This window comes from Odocoileus virginianus, chromosome 10 (assembly GCF_023699985.2).
Source record: "Odocoileus virginianus isolate 20LAN1187 ecotype Illinois chromosome 10, Ovbor_1.2, whole genome shotgun sequence".
In the NCBI taxonomy this organism is placed as follows: domain Eukaryota; kingdom Metazoa; phylum Chordata; class Mammalia; order Artiodactyla; family Cervidae; genus Odocoileus; species Odocoileus virginianus.
In genome coordinates this window covers 28,524,863-28,544,285 of record NC_069683.1, presented here as the reverse complement: position 1 = coordinate 28,544,285, position 19,423 = coordinate 28,524,863, and the positions used below count along the sequence as shown (strand labels likewise).

Below are 19,423 nucleotides of genomic sequence, written 5' to 3'. Positions count from 1 at the left end.
CATTTGGGTATTTTCCATAAGCAGGGGGAATTGTCAGCCAGGAGACTATAGCTGGAAGGGGACTGGATAATTATAGCAGAAAAGAAAAAACACAGTGAGCACATGTTCCTGGAAGAAACTGAAATCAAGCCAAAAATTTATTTCTGGCACTGGAGTCTCCCATCCACTGCTGGCCTAGATTTTGTACATCAGCTTCTGTCTTTGGCTGTGATGAACAAATTCCCAGGATGCTCTGCAAATTTCTGGGGAGACTACTGAACTGGTTGGTGATCTTTGAGGAGACATGAAAAATAGAGTAGAACCAAAAGCCTGGAAATAAAAGTGTTACCCTGATTGCCAGAATAGGGAAGAGTCTGTATTTCAGAGGCTCCATACCTGTGAGATATTTGTTCATCCCTAGCAAAATTCAAGGGACTGTTAGAAGGATAAGTGGGCATTTAAAGAGGGAAGTAGGTATCACCAGGATTCAATATGGATTAAGAAATCCTGTTAAATTCTCTTTTCCTTGGAATGGGCTAGGCAGATGAGAACAATGCTACAGACACTGTACCTCTGGACTTTTAGCAAGCAACTTATCCAAGTCATAAGATGTCTTATGGAGAAAGAAGAATGTATAGTATTAACTGTAAAAAATGAGCAACCTAAAAGTTGAGAATGATGTTTACTTGGGGCATTAATGAGGACATAAGCTAGGGATACAGCCTCTCAGATACCTCTGAGGAACAGGCTGTGCTCAGTGCTCAGTCATGTCCAGCTGTTTGCGACCCCATGGACTGTAGCACGCCAGGCTTCTCTGTCCATGCAATTTTCCAGGCAAGAATACTGGAGTGGGTAGCCATTTCCTTCTCCAGGGGATCTTCCCCACCCAGAGATCGAACCCGAGTCTCTTGCGTCTCCTGCATTGGCAGGCGGATTCTTTACCACTGTACCACCTGGGTATACAGGAGTTCTTGCAAAAATAACAACAAAACAAACCCATGTAGTTGAATAACAAAAGATTATAACTGATGAAAGAAAAAACAGACATCTCAAGTTAATGACTTTAGCATTATGTATGGGAAGATGCAGCAGTCTGGACTTAATGAAATTATTCTTTTGATATGCACCTTAGCTATCTAGGGACAGTATCCTGTTTTTCCCCATCCTGAATCCCCTCAGGGTGCACTGTGGTGGGTGGCTTGATGGTCTTAACATCCTCTGTTTACTCCTCTGGCAGATGTTCTTTGTCCACAATGGGTACAGTTCAGTTCAGTTCAGTCACTCAGTAGTGTCCAACTCTTTTCGACCTGATGGACTGCAGCACACCAGGCCTCCCTATCCATCACCAACTCCCGGAGTTTACTCAAACTCAGGTCCATTGAGTCGGTGATACCATCAAACCATCTCATTCTCTGTCGTCCCCTTCTCCTCCCGCCTTCAATCTTTCCCAGCATCAGTCTTTTCCAATGAGTCAGTTCTTTGCATCAGGTGGCCAAAGTATTGGAGTTTCAGCCTCAGCATCAGTCCTTCCAATGAATATTCAGGATTGATTTCCTTTAGGATGACTGGTTTGATCTCCTTGTTGTCCAAGGGACTCTCAAAAGTCTTCTCCAACACCACAGTTCAAAAGCATCAGTTCTTTGACGCTCAGCTTTCTTTCAAGTTCAACTGTCACACCCATATATGACTACTGGAAAAACCACAGCCTTGACTAGACAGGCCTTTGTTGGCAAAGTAATGTCTCTGCTTTTTAATATGCTCTCTAGGTTGGTCATAACTTTTCTTCCAAGGATTAAGTGTCTTTGAACTTCATGGCTGCAGTCACTATCTGCGGTGATTTTTGAGTGCAAAAATATAAAATCTCTCAGCATTATCACTGTTTCCCCATCTATTTGCAATGAAGTGATGGGACCAGATGCCATGATATTCATTTTTTGAATGTTGAACTTTAAGCCTACTTTTTCACTCTCCTTTTTCACTTTCATCAAGAGGCTTTCTGCCATAAGGGTGGTGTCATCTGCATATCTGAGGTTATTGATATTTCTCCCGGCAATCTTGATTCCAGCTTGTGCTTCACCCAGCCCAGCATTTCTCATGATGTACTCTGCATATAAGTTAAATAAGCAGGGTGACAATATACAGCCTTGACATACTCCTTTCCCTATTTGAAACCAGTCTGTTATTCCTTGCCCAGTTCCAACTGTTGCTTCTTGACCTCATACACATTTCTCAAGGGGCAGGTCAGGTGGTCTGGTATTCCCATCTCTTCAGTCTGTGGTGATCCACACAGTCAAAGGTTTTGGCATAGTCAATAAAGCAGAAATAGATGTTTTTCTAGAGCTCTCTTTTTTGATACTCCAACAGATGTCAGCAATTTGATCTCTGGTTCATTTTCTAAAACCAGCTTGAACATCTGGAAGTTCACGGTTCACGTACTGTTGAAGCCTGGCTTGGAGAATTTTGAGCATTACTTTGCTCCCATGTGAGATGAGTGCAATTGTGCAGTAGTTTGAGCATTCTTTGGCATTGCCTTTCTTTGGGATTGGAATGAAAACTGACCTTTTCCAGTCTTGTGGCCACTGCTGAGTTTTCCAAATTTGCTGACATATTGCGTGCAGCACTTTCACAGCATCATCTTTTAGGATGTACAATGAGTACAGATAAGTGCATTTTACAAACCTGTTGCACATCTAGTTTATTGAAAAAAAATATATATCCCAGTTTATTTGTAAACATATTGTACATGTGTGTCTTACTGTTTGCAACCCTATGGACTGTAGCCCACCAGGTTCCTCTGTCCATAGAATTTCCCAGGTGAGAATACTGGAGTAGGTTGCCATTTCCTTTTCCAGGGGAATCTTCCCAACCAAGGGATCGAACCCTCATTTCTTTTGCATCTCCTGCATTGGTAGGCTGATTCTTTACCGCTAGTGCCACCTGGAAAGCCGCATGTTATATATGCCAGTAATCCATTTGACACAGTTTATAGTGTTAATATCATGCTAGAAAGCAATCCACTGTACTTATAGTTTTGGAAATTTAAAGTTTTAAAAACAAATTGAAACACTGAAAATGAGAAAAAAGCAAGAATGACAGAGAAAGCTGAAAACATTAGGTAATGAAAACCAACATGAGAAAAAAAGATCTCAAGTGTCTCTGGTATTTTTTTGCCAAGAATATTGTTAGCTGTATTAACTCCCCTCCCCAAACAAATACAAAGTTATCTGATTGCATTTTTTAAAAAGAAATCAAGGAAATTTGATGATCATACTTTAAAAAAATGATATAAAAGCTGAATTTCTTTAAAAACATTTAAGAGATAAATTGATCCATACATTTAAAAAAATGTCCTTTTTAAAAAATTATCATTTTTTAAAATAATTTTTTTGATTATTTAAGAAACTAATTTTATTTATTTATTTGGTTGTGTTGGGTCCTTGTTGCTGTTCAGGCTTTCTCTCGTTGTGGAGAGCGGGGGCTACTCTCTAGCTGCAATGCACGGGATTCTCCTTGCAGTGACTTCTCTTGTTGCAGGGTACAGGTTCTAGAACATTTGGGTTTCCGTAGTTGCAGCACACAGCCTCAGTATTTGTAGTGCAGTGACTCTGGTCCCACAGTATGTGGGAGCCTCCCAGACCAGGGATTGAACACGTGTCTGCAAGATGGGCATGATAAAGGACAGAAATGGTATGGACCTAACAGAAACAAGATATTCAGAAGAAGTGGCAAGAATACACAGAAGAACTGTACAAAAAGATCTTCATGACCCAGATAATCACGATGGCGTGATCACTCATCTAGAGCCAGACATTCTGGAATGCGAAGTCAAGTGGGCCTTAGGAAGCATCACTACGAACAAAGCTAGTGGAGGTGATGGAATTCCAGTTGAGCTATTTCAAATCCTAAAAGGTGATGCTGTGAAAATGCTGCACTCAATATCCCAGCAATCTTGGAAAACTCAGCAGTGGCCACAGGACTGGAAAAGGTCAGTTTTCATTCCAATGCCAAAGAATGCTCAAACTATTACACAATTGTACTCATCTCACATGCTAGTAAAGAAATGCTCAAAATTCTCCAAGCCAGGCTTCAACAATATGTGAACCATTAACTTCCAGATGTTCAAGCTGGTTTTAGAAAAGGCAGAGGAACCGGAGATCAAATTGCCAACATTCGCTGGATCATCGAAAAAGCGAGAGTTCTAGAAAAACATCTACTTCTGCTTTATTGACTGTGCCAAAGCCTTTGACTGTGTGAATCACAACAAACTGTGGAAAATTCTGAACGAGATGGGAATACCAGACCACCTGACCTGCCTCTTCAGAAATCTGTATTCAGGTCAAGACATAACAGTTAGAACTGGACATGGAATAACAGACTGGTTCCAAATAGGGAAAGGAGTATGTTAAGGCTATATATTATCACCTTGCTTATTTAACTTATATGCAGAGTACATCATGTGAAATGCTGGGTTGGATGAAGCACAGTGGGAATCAAGATTGCCGGGAGAAATATCAATAACCTCAGATATGCAGATGACACCACCCTTAAGACAGAAAGTGAATAAGAATAAAGAGCCTTTTGATGAAAGGGAAAGAGGAGAGTGAAAAAGTTGGCTTAAAGCTCAACATTCAGAAAACCAAGATAATGGCATCTGGTCCCATCACTTCATGGCAAATAGATGGAGAAACAATGGAAACAGTATTTTTTGGGCCCCAAAGTCACTGCAGATAGTGACTACAGCCATGAAATTAAAAGACTTGATCCTTGGAAGAAAAGCTATGACCAACCTAGACAGCATATTAAAAAGCAGAGACATGACTTTGCCAACAAAGGTCTGTCTAGTCAAAACTTTCGTTTTTCCAGGAGTCATGTATGGATGTAAGAGTTGGACTGTAAAGAAAGCTGAGCGCCAAAGAATTCTGTGGCGTTGGAGAAGACTCTTGAGAGTCCCTTGGACAGCAAGGAGATCAAATCAGTCCATCCTAAAGGAAATCAATCCTGAATATTCATTGGAAGGACTGATGCTGAAGCTGAAACACCAATGCTTTTTTTGGCCACCTGATGTGAAGAACTGACTCATTTGAAAAGACCCTGATGCTGGGAAAGATTGAAGACAGGAGGAGAAGGGGATGACAGAGGATGAGATGGTTTGATGGTATCACCGACTCTATGGACATGAGTTTGAGTAAGCTCTGGGAGTTTGTAATAGACAGGGAGGCCTGGCATGCTGTAGTCCATGTGGTGGCAAAGAGTTGGATGCAACTGAGCTACTGAACTGACCTGAACTGAACTGAACTGAACTCCAGGTTTTTAACCATGGAACCACTCGGGAAGCCCCAGTTTAATATCTAGATTGCCTAAAATAAGGTCTTCATAGTAGATTTATCACTAGAGTATTTTGACCTGAAGACATAGCCTCAATGCTTCCAGTGTGTGATTTTAACTTCAAATCATAGTCCTTGGTTTGCAAACATCAAATTCAACTTTATGTTAGTTGGTGTAGAAACTAAACAAAACTTATTAAATCAAGATGATAGCATGGAGCAACCACTGCTACCAAAATGAAAAAGTTCTGTTTTTCCTTAGACAGTCTATGAAAAGAAAAACCTAACATGACAAAGTCTACAAATAAACCTTGTTTAAAACTAGGATGTTTGCCAAAAATAGAAAATAAACCAAATGTCCACCAATTGTTGAGTAGTTAAATAAAGTGCCGTTACCCAAACAATGGGATACTCTCCAGCAATAAAAATGGATGAAGTACTGATACCTGCTATGATATGGATAAGTCTTGAAAACATGCTAAGTAAAAAAACAGTCACAAAAGACCACATAATTTATGTTCCTATTTATATAGGCAAATCTATAGAGAAAGCAGAAAGTAGAGCTGGGGGGATGGGGGGATTTGGGCATGACAACTAACATGTTAAGGGGGTGTGATTGTTTTGGGGTGATGAAAATGTTCTACAATTGATTGTAGTGATAGTTGCACAACTCTGACTTACTAAAAAAGCATTGTTTTATTCTTTGAGTGGATGAACTGTGTCATATGTGAATTATATTTCAATAATGCTGCTACCTCTCCCCCCCACAAAAAAAAGAGGAAGAGAGAGAAACAAAACCAAATGCAAATCAAACCGTGTTAACATCCTTTTAAGGATGTTGTTTAGTTGGTAAGTTGGTCAGTTGTGTCTGAGTCTTGTGAGCCCGTGGGCTATCGCCCACTAGGCTCCTCTGTCTGTGGGATTTCCCAAGCAAGAATACTGAAGTGGGTTGCTGTTTCCTTCTCCAGGGGGTCTTCCTAACCCAGGGATCAGACCCATGTCTCCTGCTTAGCAGCAGATTCTTTAAATGCATTAAAAAAAGAGAGAATATTTTCCAAAACTTCTTATGAAATGTCAGTGAACTTTTATAGTCTGAATTAAGACCTTATACAGCAAGGTCAAATTATACATAATTTTACTGATTTGCATACCTTCAATATATCAAACAAAGTTAAATTATACTGATTTGCATACCTTCAACAAAGTTCAGCTGATACACATAATTTATTAGATATCCACAGGACTTTGTTTTGTTTTTTGTTTTTTTGACTCGATGCACAGCTGCATGGCTTGTGGGATATTAATTCCCTGACCAGGGAGTAGTGAAAGCTCAGAGTCTAACCACTGGACCACCAGGGAATTCCCTCCATAGGAATTCTTAATGTGTCATCAAATCTTCTGGCAGTAATGGGTGTTTATTGTTTTATATTCTTTCTAGTCTAAATACCAAAAAGTCTGTTCATAGGAAGAGTCAAATCCCTTTCCATTATTCCCCGAAGTGTAGATAATAAAATCTAGAAGTAAATAAGGTTTGTTAAAGTTATATAAAATCTCCACTACAATATTCAGTGACTGCTTATAAATGTTTACAGTTATCATAAAACCTACAAGGTTTATCCTAAGACTAAGAAAAAGAAATGTAGGGACTTCCCTGGTGGCCTAGTGGTTAAGACTGTGCTTTCATTGCAGGGGACTTGGGTCCCCTCCCTGATCTGGGAACAAAGATCCTTTGTGCTGCTTGCTGAGGGGGAAAAAAAAAGTAGGTTTACCTGAAAATAAAAATACAGTGCTGATTGCTAAAAAGTTCTATGTTAAAAAGAAACCAACAATCTAGGGATCAATTTAACAAAAAAAAAAAAGGAGCTCTTTGTTGCATTAGGATATGTTGTAATGAGCAAGACTCCTGGCAAATTAAATGTTAGCCAAACTGCAATACGACACACTTTTGGCATCATTTAATGGTAAGTTATACTGCACCAGCAGAATGGTTTTTGCAACTGGCACTTTAAGAAAAAAAAAAGACACCAAGTGCAACAAACAAATGGGGTAACTAAATTGTAGCCAATGAAGACTAGCAGTGAGACACAAGGGAGATGACCCTCTAAACTATTCTGCTAAAATGGCATCTCTAATATTACAATCTTTCCAAGAAGTGGAAATCCCATATCCGCATTAGATGGTAAAGCAGTCTTGAGAAAGCTGACTTCAGTGTGAATATCCAGTGTTGAAACATCTTCCTTGAATGAAAGAACAAAGTTAAGGACAAGTACAGAGAATTTTCTGCTGGAATGTCAGGGTCTTGAAAAGCTTTCTTGGTTGTATGTAGCAGTTTTTCTGCAAACTTGTTTAATGTAGAGCCAAATAGTGGAATTTCGAAGCACAGCTCAAGAGGAAACCAGTCACTTCTGTTGTGGCAACATCAGAGTCTTGTTTTGTTGTTGTATCTGTTGTGGCTTCCTCAGTGACCATTTCACAGGATTCTTCATTTGCTCAGAACCAGAAGTTAAATAGGTTAAATCAAGTTCTCCTCATCAGAAGCATCACCAGGTTTTCTGTTTACATGTTGACTAGAAGCTTAGATGTGGTGACATATTCATAGAAATCCTTGCAAGCCCACTTTCTTAATATTTGCAGTGTTTGATGAACATTCATATTGATGCAAGCGAACTTTCCTTGTAGCTCTGTTTTAATCAAATGGAAAAAGTTTTTCTCATGCTATCACTTAACATCTGAGCTAATCTGAAGTAGGAGTTACTTCAGGATTATGACTCCAAAATATCATTAACGCTCAGTATTAGCTCTGAAATATATCTGATAGTTTTTGAAGTCTTCTACTTTTGGCCAAAGTAAAAGAAATCGGGATCTGACTTCTGAGCAGTGGCTTCTGGATAACTGGTCTAATATTCTGAGGAGTACTGTTGCTGATGGTCTGTATTCATTAGTGAGAAGAGTCATAGAAACAAGCGTTGTGTAATTTTGTTTGGAGCTCTGCTGCATGGATTTCCCAGGTGATCCAATGGTTAAGAATGCAGGGGACATGGGTTCAATCCCTGGTCTGGGAAGATCCCACATGCTGTGGAGCAACTAAGTCCCTGTGCTACAACTACTGAAGCCCACACACCTGGAGCCCATGCTCTGCAGCAAGAGCAGTTACTGCAATGAGAAGCCCGCAACAGAGACCCAGTGCAGCCAAAAATAAATACGTAAATAAAATTTTAATTAAAAAAGAACTCTGATAAAAGTCACAGGGTCCAAATCAAGAAGGCTTTCATACTTTTTAAGAAATTCAGAAGAAAACCATAATTGATTTTTCTGACTGTAGTTGTTTGACTATATTGTTATTATGATGCAGAGACAGTGTGATGTTTCTCAGAGTGATTGCCTGATTAAAATATCTCTGCAAGTTTGCACTTTTTCTTCATCATCAGTATTTTGAAGTCCAGTATTTTTTAGTCCTGTAAGGGAGCTGTCCAGAGACTTATGTGAAAGTCTGTCAACTTTTGGTACAAGATTTCTCATCATTACAAAGGAAAGTGTTGAGTCAAATATGAAAGCAGTAGTATGCTTTGTGAGCTATATATGCTATATATAACTCATATATATATAACATATATATATATAACATATAACTAATATGCTATATATAGATCTAACCAAGTTGCTTATATTGGCTGTGTCAGCTGGATCTTGCCTATTTCTATCAGTATCAGAGCTGATGAAACTTCTATTTCAGGATTCCTACTTTCTGTGTCATCTTATAAAAGGAGTATCTTTTGAGGATAGAAAGCACTTTTAAATCTTTTTGCAGATAGAACATTGCACCACGATGAATATAATTGATGCCCATTTATTACTTATGTCTCTTCTTATGGGCAAAGTCCAAACAACAATATATGAAAACGTTCTTAGCCAGGGATATGTCTATCTCAAGGATACATCCAAGCTCTGCAACGTTCATATGCTCATTTATTGAAAGAAATACAGAGTTTCAAAGTTATCACCTAGTCATCTTGAACTCAATTCATTATAAAACAGTCAAGAGAATAAAATTATAAGATATTAACACATTAAAATATATTACTTGTTATATAAACTCTGTGGCATTTTGTATTATAGTGATTCAGAGAGTTGAGTATATGTCTCAGGCAAAACGCATATCTTTATGTCATTCTTGAGATCTGACTGGCTTATACCACTCCATGATGACTTTTTGGCAGTTTCCACTGGTTTTATTGGACTTCCCCAATGGCTCAACAGTAAAGAATCAGCCTGCAATGCAGGAGACACAGGTTCATCCCTGGGCTGGGAAGATCCCTTGGAAGAGGGCATGGCAACCCACTCCAGTATTGCCTGGAGAATTCTATGGACAGAGGAACCCGGCGGGCTGTAGTCCATAGGGTTGCAAAGAGCTGAACAGGACTGAAGCGACTGAGCACACATGATCACACGTTATTGGTAGAAGATGTGACTATTCCTCAGATTTCAAAACAAAGTAATGATCTACATTGTTTCAGAATACCAATGAACTGCTATCTTTTTATGCCAAGAAAACTTAAACTGTCAGTCCTAGTTAAAATGGGCAATGAAGCATAACTTTGTTTTTAGGGTCACACCACTTGACTTGTGGGATCTCAGTTCCGTGACCAGAGATTGAACCTGGGCCTCAGCAGTGAAAGCCCAGAATTCTAGCCACTAGGCTACCAGGGAACTCCTAAAGCATAACTTTTCACATTGTTCATAATGTCCTTTATAATCTCAGTATAATATAATGTGTTAACCTCAGGCCCTTTACCCTAATACTCAATAAATGGTAAAATGTACAGCCTGAAATCATCTTGACTGTTAAATAGTTCCTCAGAGCATTTGCATTCATCTTTCTTGACATGTTAAAGTTATATTTCTGTATCATAACTGACTGTGGGTATGTAGAGGACAATCTGCTTTGCATATTTCCTCTGTGAAGTTCCAAGACCCTATCACGTGTTGGCGGGCAGCTGGCTCTGTGAGTGGCTGTGCTTGATGTGCAACTTCCCGTCTAGGAAGGCCCCGGGACAGCTGGTGGGGAGCCTGCTGGACGCCTGGAGCCTCACAGGTTAGAGTTCCCTGGGCTGCCGCACAGTGAGGGCTCTGGACAGCTCACCATGGCAGGGGACAGTGTCAGGGATGCATCAGAGGATCTCAGTTTCTTCATTAAATTACACTTTAAGGAAAAAAGGGTTTTTAAAATCATCATTCTTGTAAATAATTCTGCAGGTTCACTACTCTCACATGTGACTGTTCCTCAAATTTCAATGAAAGGATGGAGAATGCTTTCATTTTGCTTCTCTCCATTTCAAAATTCTTGCCTGTGTGACTCTATTTTATAATTTCTAGGTTTACCATATCCTTTCCATAGTGATCCCTCCAACCTGTACCCATTATTCTATGCTTCTTTGTTTTCTAGGACTTTTCCCCCTGTCTCCAATCTTTCCTTTCTTCTACTGTATGTGTTTGTGTGTAAAATATATTCTTAGGACTTTACTACCCCTTTACAGTGGCTATTTTTTCTCCTTTCTTTCTCTGCCAAACTTTCTGAACAATTGGCTGTCCTCTGGCTTAGCTTCTGGCACAACTCTTACATATCTGATGAATGAATAAATGAATGATCTCACATTCATCTCTTCATTCACTGTATGCCAGCCACACAGTTTTTTTTTTTTTCTGTTTGAACATGCCAAGCCCCTTCCTGTAGGGCCTGTGGACAGCTTGTTCCCTTCTCCTGGAACACTTTGCCTCAGATCTTTACCTGGCTAGCACCTCTTATCATCCCTACACACACACAGATACACATACAGACACACACAGACACACACACACACATACACCTTGGAGATCACCAGGGATCTCTTCAAGTTAAGTGCACTTTTAAGTAAATTTTTTGTATAGAAGTATAACATATGTATTAAACAGTGCATAGTCATAATTATACAGCTGCACACACTTTCAGAAAGTGAATGTCTCTATATAATTTGCACACATCAAGAAGCATTATTAACATTATTTAATTATATAATATGTTAATTATACTTCAACAAAATTAAAATAATTTAAACAGAAATATTATTAACAGCCCAGAAACAAAAGCTCATGTTCTTTCTCAGTCACTATTTACCCAAAGAGCAACTACTATACTGATTTCTAACACCAAATATTTGTTTTGCCTGTTAGTTCACTTCAGTTCAATTCAGTCGCTCAATCGTGTCTGACTCTTTGCAACCCTTATGGACTGCAGCACACCAGGCCTCCCTGTCCATCACCAACTCCCAGAGCCTACTCAGACTCATGTCCATTGAGTTGGTGATGCCATCCAGCCATCTCATCCTCTGTTGTCCCCTTCTCCTCCTATCTTCAGTCTTTCCCAGCATCAGGATCTTTTCCAATGAGTCAGTTCTTCGCATCAGATGGCCAAAGTATTGGAGTTTCAGCTTCAGCATCAGTCCTTCCAGTGAATATTCAGGATTGATTTCCTTTAGGATGGACTGATCTCCTTGCTGTCCAAGGGACTCTCAAGAGTCTTCTCCAACACCACAGTTCAAAACCATTAATTCTTTGGTGCTCAGCTTTGTTTATAGTCCAACAGTCACATCCATACATGACTACTGGAAAAACCAAAGCTTTGACTAGACAGACCTTTGTTGGCAAAGTAATGTCTCTGCTTTTTAATATGCTGTCTAGGTTGGTCATAACTTTTCTTCCAAGGATCAAGCATCTTTTAATTTCATGGCTGCAGTCAACATCTGCAGTGATTTTGGGGCCCCGCAAAATAAAGTCTCTTACTGTTTCCATTGTTTCCCCATCTATTTGCCATGAAGTGATGGGACCAGATGCCATGATCTTGGTTTTCTGAATGTTGAGCTTTAAGCCTACTTTTTCAGTCTCCTCTTTCACTTTCACTTTCATGTATTGGAGAAGGAAATGGCAACCCACTCCAGTATTCTTGCCTAGAAAATCCCAGGGACAGAGGAGCCTGGTAGGCTGCTGTCGATGGGGTTGCACAGAGTTGGACACGACTGATGCAACTTAGCTGCAGCAGCAGCAGCTTTCACTTTCATCAAGAGGCTCTTTAGTTCTTTGCTTTCTGCCTGAAGGGTGGTGTCATCTGCATATCTGAGGTTATAGATATTTCTCCTGGCAATCTTGATTTCAGCTTGTGCTCCATCCAGCCCAGCGTTTCTCATGATGTACTCTGCATATAAGTTAAATATGCAAGGTGACAATATACAGCCTTGACATACTCCTTTCCCTATTTGGAACCAGTCTGTTGTTCCATGTCCAGTTCTAACTGTTGCTTCCTGAATTGCATACAGGTTTCTCAAGAGGCAGGTCAGGTGGTCTGGTATTCCCATCTCTTGAAGAATTTTCCACAGTTTGTTGTGATCCACACAGTCAATAGCTTTGGTGTAGTCAATAAAGCAGAAGTAGTGTTTTTCTGGAACTCTCTTGCTTTTTCGATGATCCAGCGGATGTTGGCAATTTGATCTCTGGTTCCTCTGCCTTTTCTAAAACCAGCTTGAACATCTGGAAGTTCATGGTTCACATATTGTTGAAGCCTGGCTTGGAGAATTTTGAGCATTTCTTTACTAGCATGTGAGATGAGTGCAATTGTGTGGTAGTTTGAGCATTCTTTGGCATTGTCTTTCTTTGGGATTGGAATGAAAACTGACCTTTTCCAGTCCTGTGGCCACTGCCTGTCCTTAAACATCATATAAATGGAGTTGTATTATATTGTGTCTTTCACTCAACATTGTATTTGTGAGATTCATCCCAGTTACATGAAGTTGTAGATCTTTAATTACCACAGCTGTATAGTCTCTATGTGTGAGTATATCCAATGTATTCACTCCACTGTTGATGGTACATTTCAGTTGTGTCTAGTTTTTGTCTGTTACAGTAGTACTGCCAAGAGCTAAGAGTAACGTTTTTCACTTTTAACAGCCTTATTGAGGTATAACTTACCATACAGTTCACTCATTGTTAAATGTATGATTTAATTAATTCTTAGTAATTTTATACTGTTGTGTAGCAATAACCACAATCCAATTTTTTACTTTTATTTTTAATTTTGGCTGTGCTGGGTCTTTGTTGTGGAATGTGGTCTTCTCTAGTTGTGGTGCATGCGCTTGTTTGCTCTGTGGAATGTGGGATCTTAGTTCCCTAACCAGGGATTGAACATGTGTCCCCTGCACTGGAAGGTGGATTCTTAGCCACCGGACCACCAGGGAAGTCCCCACAATCCAGTTTTATCACCCCTAAAACTTCCATCACCCCAAAGTTGTGTTTTATCTGTTTGCAGTCATTTCCTTCTCTTACCTTCTGCCCTGGATAACTACTGATCTACTTTCTGCCTCTATAGCTTTGCATTTTCTATAATTTTTATAGTAAGTGAGATATAGTCTTTGGTGTCTGGCTTCTGTCATATAATATAATGCTTTTTGAGGTTCATCCACGTTGATGCATGTATCAGCAGTTTTTTCCTTTTTTATTGCCGAGTAGTATTCCATCACAACGATACAGAACCTTTTGTTTGTGTCCTCACCAGTTGATGGGCATTTGGATTACATATTTCCAGTTTGAGGCTATTATGAATAAGGTTGTTATGGAAATTCATGTACAAATCTTTGTGTGGACATAAAATTTCATTTCTCTGGTGACTGGATCAAATGGTAAATATGTATTTAATATTTTTAAAAATTCAAATTTTCCAAAGTGGCCCTACTATCTTACATTTCTGCCAGCAGTGCATGGGGAATCCAGTTTGTTTCCTACAAAGTTTACCATTTTTAGTTGACAAAACTGCAGATTTTTGCTGTCAAATCATTACTCGTATTTTATAGGTAAATAAAGGGGCTTCCCAGGGGTGCTAGTGGTAAAGAATCTACCTGCAAACACAGGAGATATAAGAGATGCAGATTCCATCCCTGGGTCAGGAAGATCCCCTGGAGAAGGGAATGGCAACCCACGCCAGTATTTTTGCCTGGAGAATCCCATGAACAGAGGAGCCTGGCAGACTTAGCATAGGTAAATAAACTGAGGCTTAAGAATACCAAGAATTTGAACCATGTCACATAGCTAAAAAGTCCCAGACTGGAATTCTAACTTATTTTTTAATTACAAGATTCATACTCATTTCATTTACATGAATTGAGATGTATACTTGAATACTCAAGAGATCTGTGCCCCACCCCCTGCAAAAATAGATTATTCATTGTTTTTAGGTCTCAAAGGCAAAGCTCTACTTTAGGAATTTTTTTTTTAATCTCTTAAAAATGTATTTAGAGAGAGCTTGGATCCTTACCTAACATCATATACACAGATTAACTCAAAATAGATCAAAGACCTAAACATAAGATCTAGAACTGTATGACCATCTCTGGTGGTCCAGTGGTTACGACTATGTTCCTCCAATACAAGGGGGCTTGGGTTCAATCACTGATTGGGGAAGTTCTGCATGCTGTGCAGCCAAAAACAAACAAAACAACAAACTATAAAACTCTTAGAAGGACTTCTGACTCGCTGTGTCCACGAACAATATGTCGGACCCACGGAGGCCCAACAAAGTGCTGAGGTACAAGCCCCCACCGAGCCAGTATAACCCAGTGCTGGATGATCCCACACCAGACTACATGAACCTGCTGGGCATGATCTTCAGCATGTGCCGCCTCATGCTTAAGCTGAAGTGGTGCGCTTGGGTCGCTGTCTACTGCTCCTTCATCAGCTCTGCCAACTCCCAGAGCTCTGAGGACACGAAGCAGATGATGAGGAGCTTCATGCTGTCCATCTCTGCTGTGGTGACATCATATCTGCAGAACCCTCAGCCCATGACGCCCCCCTGGTGATATCAGCCTAGAAGGGACACATCCTGGACCTCTCTATCCACCTTGCCCTAGGCCTCACCCGTGGCTGTTCAGGCTCCTGCCATCAGCTGCGGTGCTGGGCTTCCCTGGGCGATGCAGTCTCTGGGCCTGCAGCTGGACGGAGGGAACCTGGCCCTGACCCTGAGATCCCACAGCTGCTGGAACCCAGAGGGGAAATCCCCTGGGACTACCCTCCTCACCCCCACCTTCTTTTCCTACCCTGCCTGCTCCTGGGGGAGACGCTGTCCATGTTTCTGTGTGTATCCACTCATTTTCTTGTTGAAACCCGTTAATAAAGTTTTTTGTTCTGGATGTAAGAAAAAAAAGAACTCTTAGAAGGAAACACAGGATAAAAGCTTCATATCATTACATTTGTCAATAATTTCTTAAATATGATACCAAAGGTGCAGGAAATAAAACATAGACAATTGGAGCTCATGAAAATTAAAATCTTTTGTCCATCAAAGGATAAAATCACAAAGTAAGAAGACAACCTACAGAACGGTAGAAGATATTTGCAAATCACATATCTCATGAAAGGTTAATGTCTGGAATATGTAGAGAACTAAAAATCAAAAACCACAAAAATCCAGTTCAAAGGTGAGTAAAAGACTTGAATTGACATTTCTCCAAAGAAGATATACAGATAGCAAATAAGCACATGAAAAGATGCTCAGTATCACTAATTACAGGGAAATTAAAATCAAAACCACAATGAGATACCACTTCACACTCATTAGGATGGGTATTATTTTTAAAAATGGAAAATAAGTGTTGGTGAGGAAGGGACAAATTGGAACACTATGTACTGTTGGTGGGAATGTAGAATGGTACAGCTGCCATGGAAAGCAGTATGGAAGTCCCTCAAAAATAGATAAGTAGAATGATTTAGCAATTGATCCAGAAATTCCACTTCTGGGTTTATACCCAAAAGCATGGAAAGCAGGATCTCACTACCCCTTCCAAATGGAAACTTTTATTGATTTTATTACTATTCTGTTCACTTAATTACCACTTTCAGTACTGTTGCTTGGGTTACAACAGTTTCATCTTCCTATGACCAGAGTCCACTCTACTAATTCATTCTCTGCCCTGCAGTCTGTCATTCCTACTTAAAACACTTTAGTGGTTCCACACTACCCTCAAAATACTCCAGACTTCTTATGTGGTGTCTTAGCTCAGCCTACCATAACAAAATACCACAGACCTGGTGGCTTCAACAACAAGAGTTATTTCTCATCGGTCTGGAAGCTGGGAAGTCTGAGATCAAGGTGCCTGCCCATTAGACTCCCTGGTGGGGGGGTCCTTTTCCTGACTTGCAGACAGTCGGCTTACCATGTCCTCATGTGGCAGAGAGTGAGCGAGCTCTGGTCTCTCTTCTTCTTTTTATAAAGACCCTAATTCCATCATGGGGGCCCCACCCTCATGAACTCAACTGAACCTAATTACCTTCCAAAGGCCCAAACTCCAAATTCCATCACATTGGGTGTTAGGGCTTCAATATATGAATTTTGGGGGTACAAATATTCAGTCCATAATATGTGACTTCTCTAGCCTTTCAGGGCCCCTGTTTTTCTCTTCACGCCCATCTCTCTCACTGCTTCCCTTTAGTTCTGCAACCTAGCCATATTGACAGCTGGCAATACTTGATTGCCCCTAACTCTTGCTTCTTTCTGGGCCTTTGTGTGTATGAGTCACTCCCTCTTCCTAGAATGACTCACCTCTCCTTTGTTTGGATAACTCCTATCTGTCCTTTAGGTATCTTCTCCAAAGAAGCTCCCTGGCTCCTAAACCGGGTTAGGTATCCTTCATCTGTGTTCCTGCTCCTGAGTGCCTTGTGCATCTCTGTACAGTGACTTTCATCATGCTGTATCATTTATTTGTCTCTTCTGCTCAACCATCCATCACCCCAGTGAACTCCCTGAATGCATCACTGGCCTCGTTCACCTCAACACCTAGTCAAATGTGTGGCTAACAACGTAGGTACTATGAATACTTTCATTGTATAGCACTCTGTAGTTTTTAAAGTGTCCTGACATACCTCACGATGAAGGTGGAGATGATGTCAGAAGCAGCCTTGAACGGGGCCGGGGATGACCTGAACAATTACGACAGCGATGACCAGGAAAAACAGTCCAAGAAGAAACCCCGCCTCTTCTGTGACGTATGTGACTGCTTTGATCTGCATGACACAGAGGATTGTCCCACCCAGTCCCAGATGTCTGAGGACCCTCCCCACTCTGCACACCACGGCAGTCGGAGCGAGGAACGCCCATACTGTGAAATCTGCGAGATGTTTGGGCACTGGGCTACCAACTGCAAAGATGACGAGACCTTCTGAGGAAGCCTCCCACCCAGAACTGGGCTCTCTCAGATGTGCTAGCATGTAGGCAACTGACCACCAGCATTTTGCGTGCAGAAAGAACAATAAAGGGGGGTTTTCACCTCTGAAAAAAAATAAATAAATAAAGTGTCCTGACACAAATGAACTCATCTATAGAGGTATAATTATATTTCTGTACTTAACATCCATTCTTCCTGAATAAAATATTCCTTTAAAAATATTACTTTTACTGATAAGACTTCTATGAAGTCAGTAATCCACTATGTCACTAATGTGACTGAGTCAGGGGCTAGACTATCTCATTTTTCCTGATATACTAGAAGAGTTTGTGAGAAAGCAGATTTTTTTTTAACCCAGCGAGACCCCATGGGGCCTTCCTGGGACAGACCCCTCCTCTGTATCATCTGCTTTCAATCCTCTCTGAAGTACCTAGATAATATTACCTAATGATAGTATCTGATGCACATTTCCTGAGTTGTTTTATAGATGTGGAAACCACCCCACGAAATGGAAGGAATTAACTACTTGATGAGCATGCTGCCCCCAGGCCTCCTGGTGCCTAAGGATTGATAATGTTAACACCAGTGACACAGCCCTGTTCCTCACCATCAGCCAATCAGAGAATTGTGCACAAGCTGATCGCAGACCCTGGGATGCCCCTCCCTCACCTTGCCTTTCAAAATGCTCTGCTGAAGTCCACTGGGGAGGTTGAGCTTTTTGAGCACTAGCCATTCGGGACTCGTTGATTGTACCTGCAATAAGTGCTGCGCTTTCCCTCACCGCAACCCGATGTCAGTACATCAGCTTTACTGCTCAGGCAAGAGGACCCATTTGATTTGGTAAACCTTTTTTAAAAAATTGTTGTTAATGTCATTTACTTATTTTTGGCTGCACTAGGTCTTCATTCCTGCATGCCAGCTTTCTCTAGTTTTGTTGAGAAGGAACTGCTTACTCTAGTTGCAGTGCTCAGGCTTCTCATTGCAGTGGTTTTTCTTGTTGCCCTGAGCAAGGGCTTTAGGGAGCTTTGCAGGCTCAGCAGTTGTGACACGTGGGCTTAGTTGCCCCAAAGCATGTGGAATCTTCACAGACCAGGGATTGAACCCATGTGCCCCGCATTGGCAAGAGGATTCTTAACCGCTGGGCCATCAGGGACGTCCAAGTTCGATAATCTTTTGAATGACTTGATGGAGGTAGGTGTCAGTGAGTGTGCAGTGAGGGAATGAGTGTGGGCCTCAGCTGATGATCTGACCTTGTGAGTCTTCATCCATGGCTTCCTGGTGGCAGAGATGGCGGGAAGTGGCTGTCAGGAGCTGTCTTTTGGTTCTTAAAATCACAGAACTTTATTCTGAGGTCACTTGGTTCCACTTCCGCCTTTAAGAAATGGGGAAAGAGATATAGTATTTTGTCTAGAAAACCTTAGATGACCTCCCACCAGTCTTGTTTTCCCTCTCCCAGAAATCTGAAAGTCACTGAGTTTCTGATTCCAATCAAAACATCGCTCAGAAGCATTTATCCTGTTTCAGCAGCATCATCTAAATAGTATGCTCTGGCAGATGATGGGTTAATATTGCCAGATAGAAATTCATGGAAGGCACAGTCCTTGGCCTCTAGCAACTTACAAATCAAGAGCAAGTGTTTAAAAATGATTTGTATTTGCTGTCAAGTGAAAAGAAAAAGTTTTAAATGTGGTTTTTATTTGAAAGCCAAACCAGACATTAAATCAAAATAATTTTTACTTTTTTGGTTTTGCTTGGACTTTCCAGTTTGTATATGTAAATGATCTCAAATTATGATTTAGATTGAGGAAAGTGCTGAAGGTAAGTGGATATTCATTTTTCCCCAGGATGCAGAGGAGTCAGAGTGGGGAGGGAGGGGTAACATCA

At 40.6% G+C, this 19,423-nt stretch overlaps 1 protein-coding gene, 1 long non-coding RNA gene and 1 pseudogene across 2 annotated transcripts; 2 read left to right on the top strand and 1 right to left on the bottom strand.

The window, feature by feature from the left end:
* Positions 1 to 7,359: 7,359 nt before the first annotated feature.
* LOC110151611 (protein FAM91A1 pseudogene) lies at positions 7,360 to 7,998 on the bottom strand (annotated as a pseudogene).
* Positions 7,999 to 10,275: 2,277 nt separating this feature from the next.
* LOC139037121 (uncharacterized) lies at positions 10,276 to 17,666 on the top strand. The gene is made up of 2 exons (XR_011489939.1): positions 10,276 to 10,395; positions 16,955 to 17,666. It is a non-coding gene; the product is annotated as an uncharacterized lncRNA (long non-coding RNA).
* Positions 14,852 to 17,666, top strand: LOC139037210 (PAT complex subunit Asterix-like; the record flags this gene model as incomplete). Its single annotated transcript, XM_070473704.1, has 1 exon — positions 14,852 to 17,666. A coding segment is annotated over one exon (327 nt), but the record flags the coding sequence as incomplete, so codon positions are not given.
* Positions 17,667 to 19,423: the final 1,757 nt, after the last annotated feature.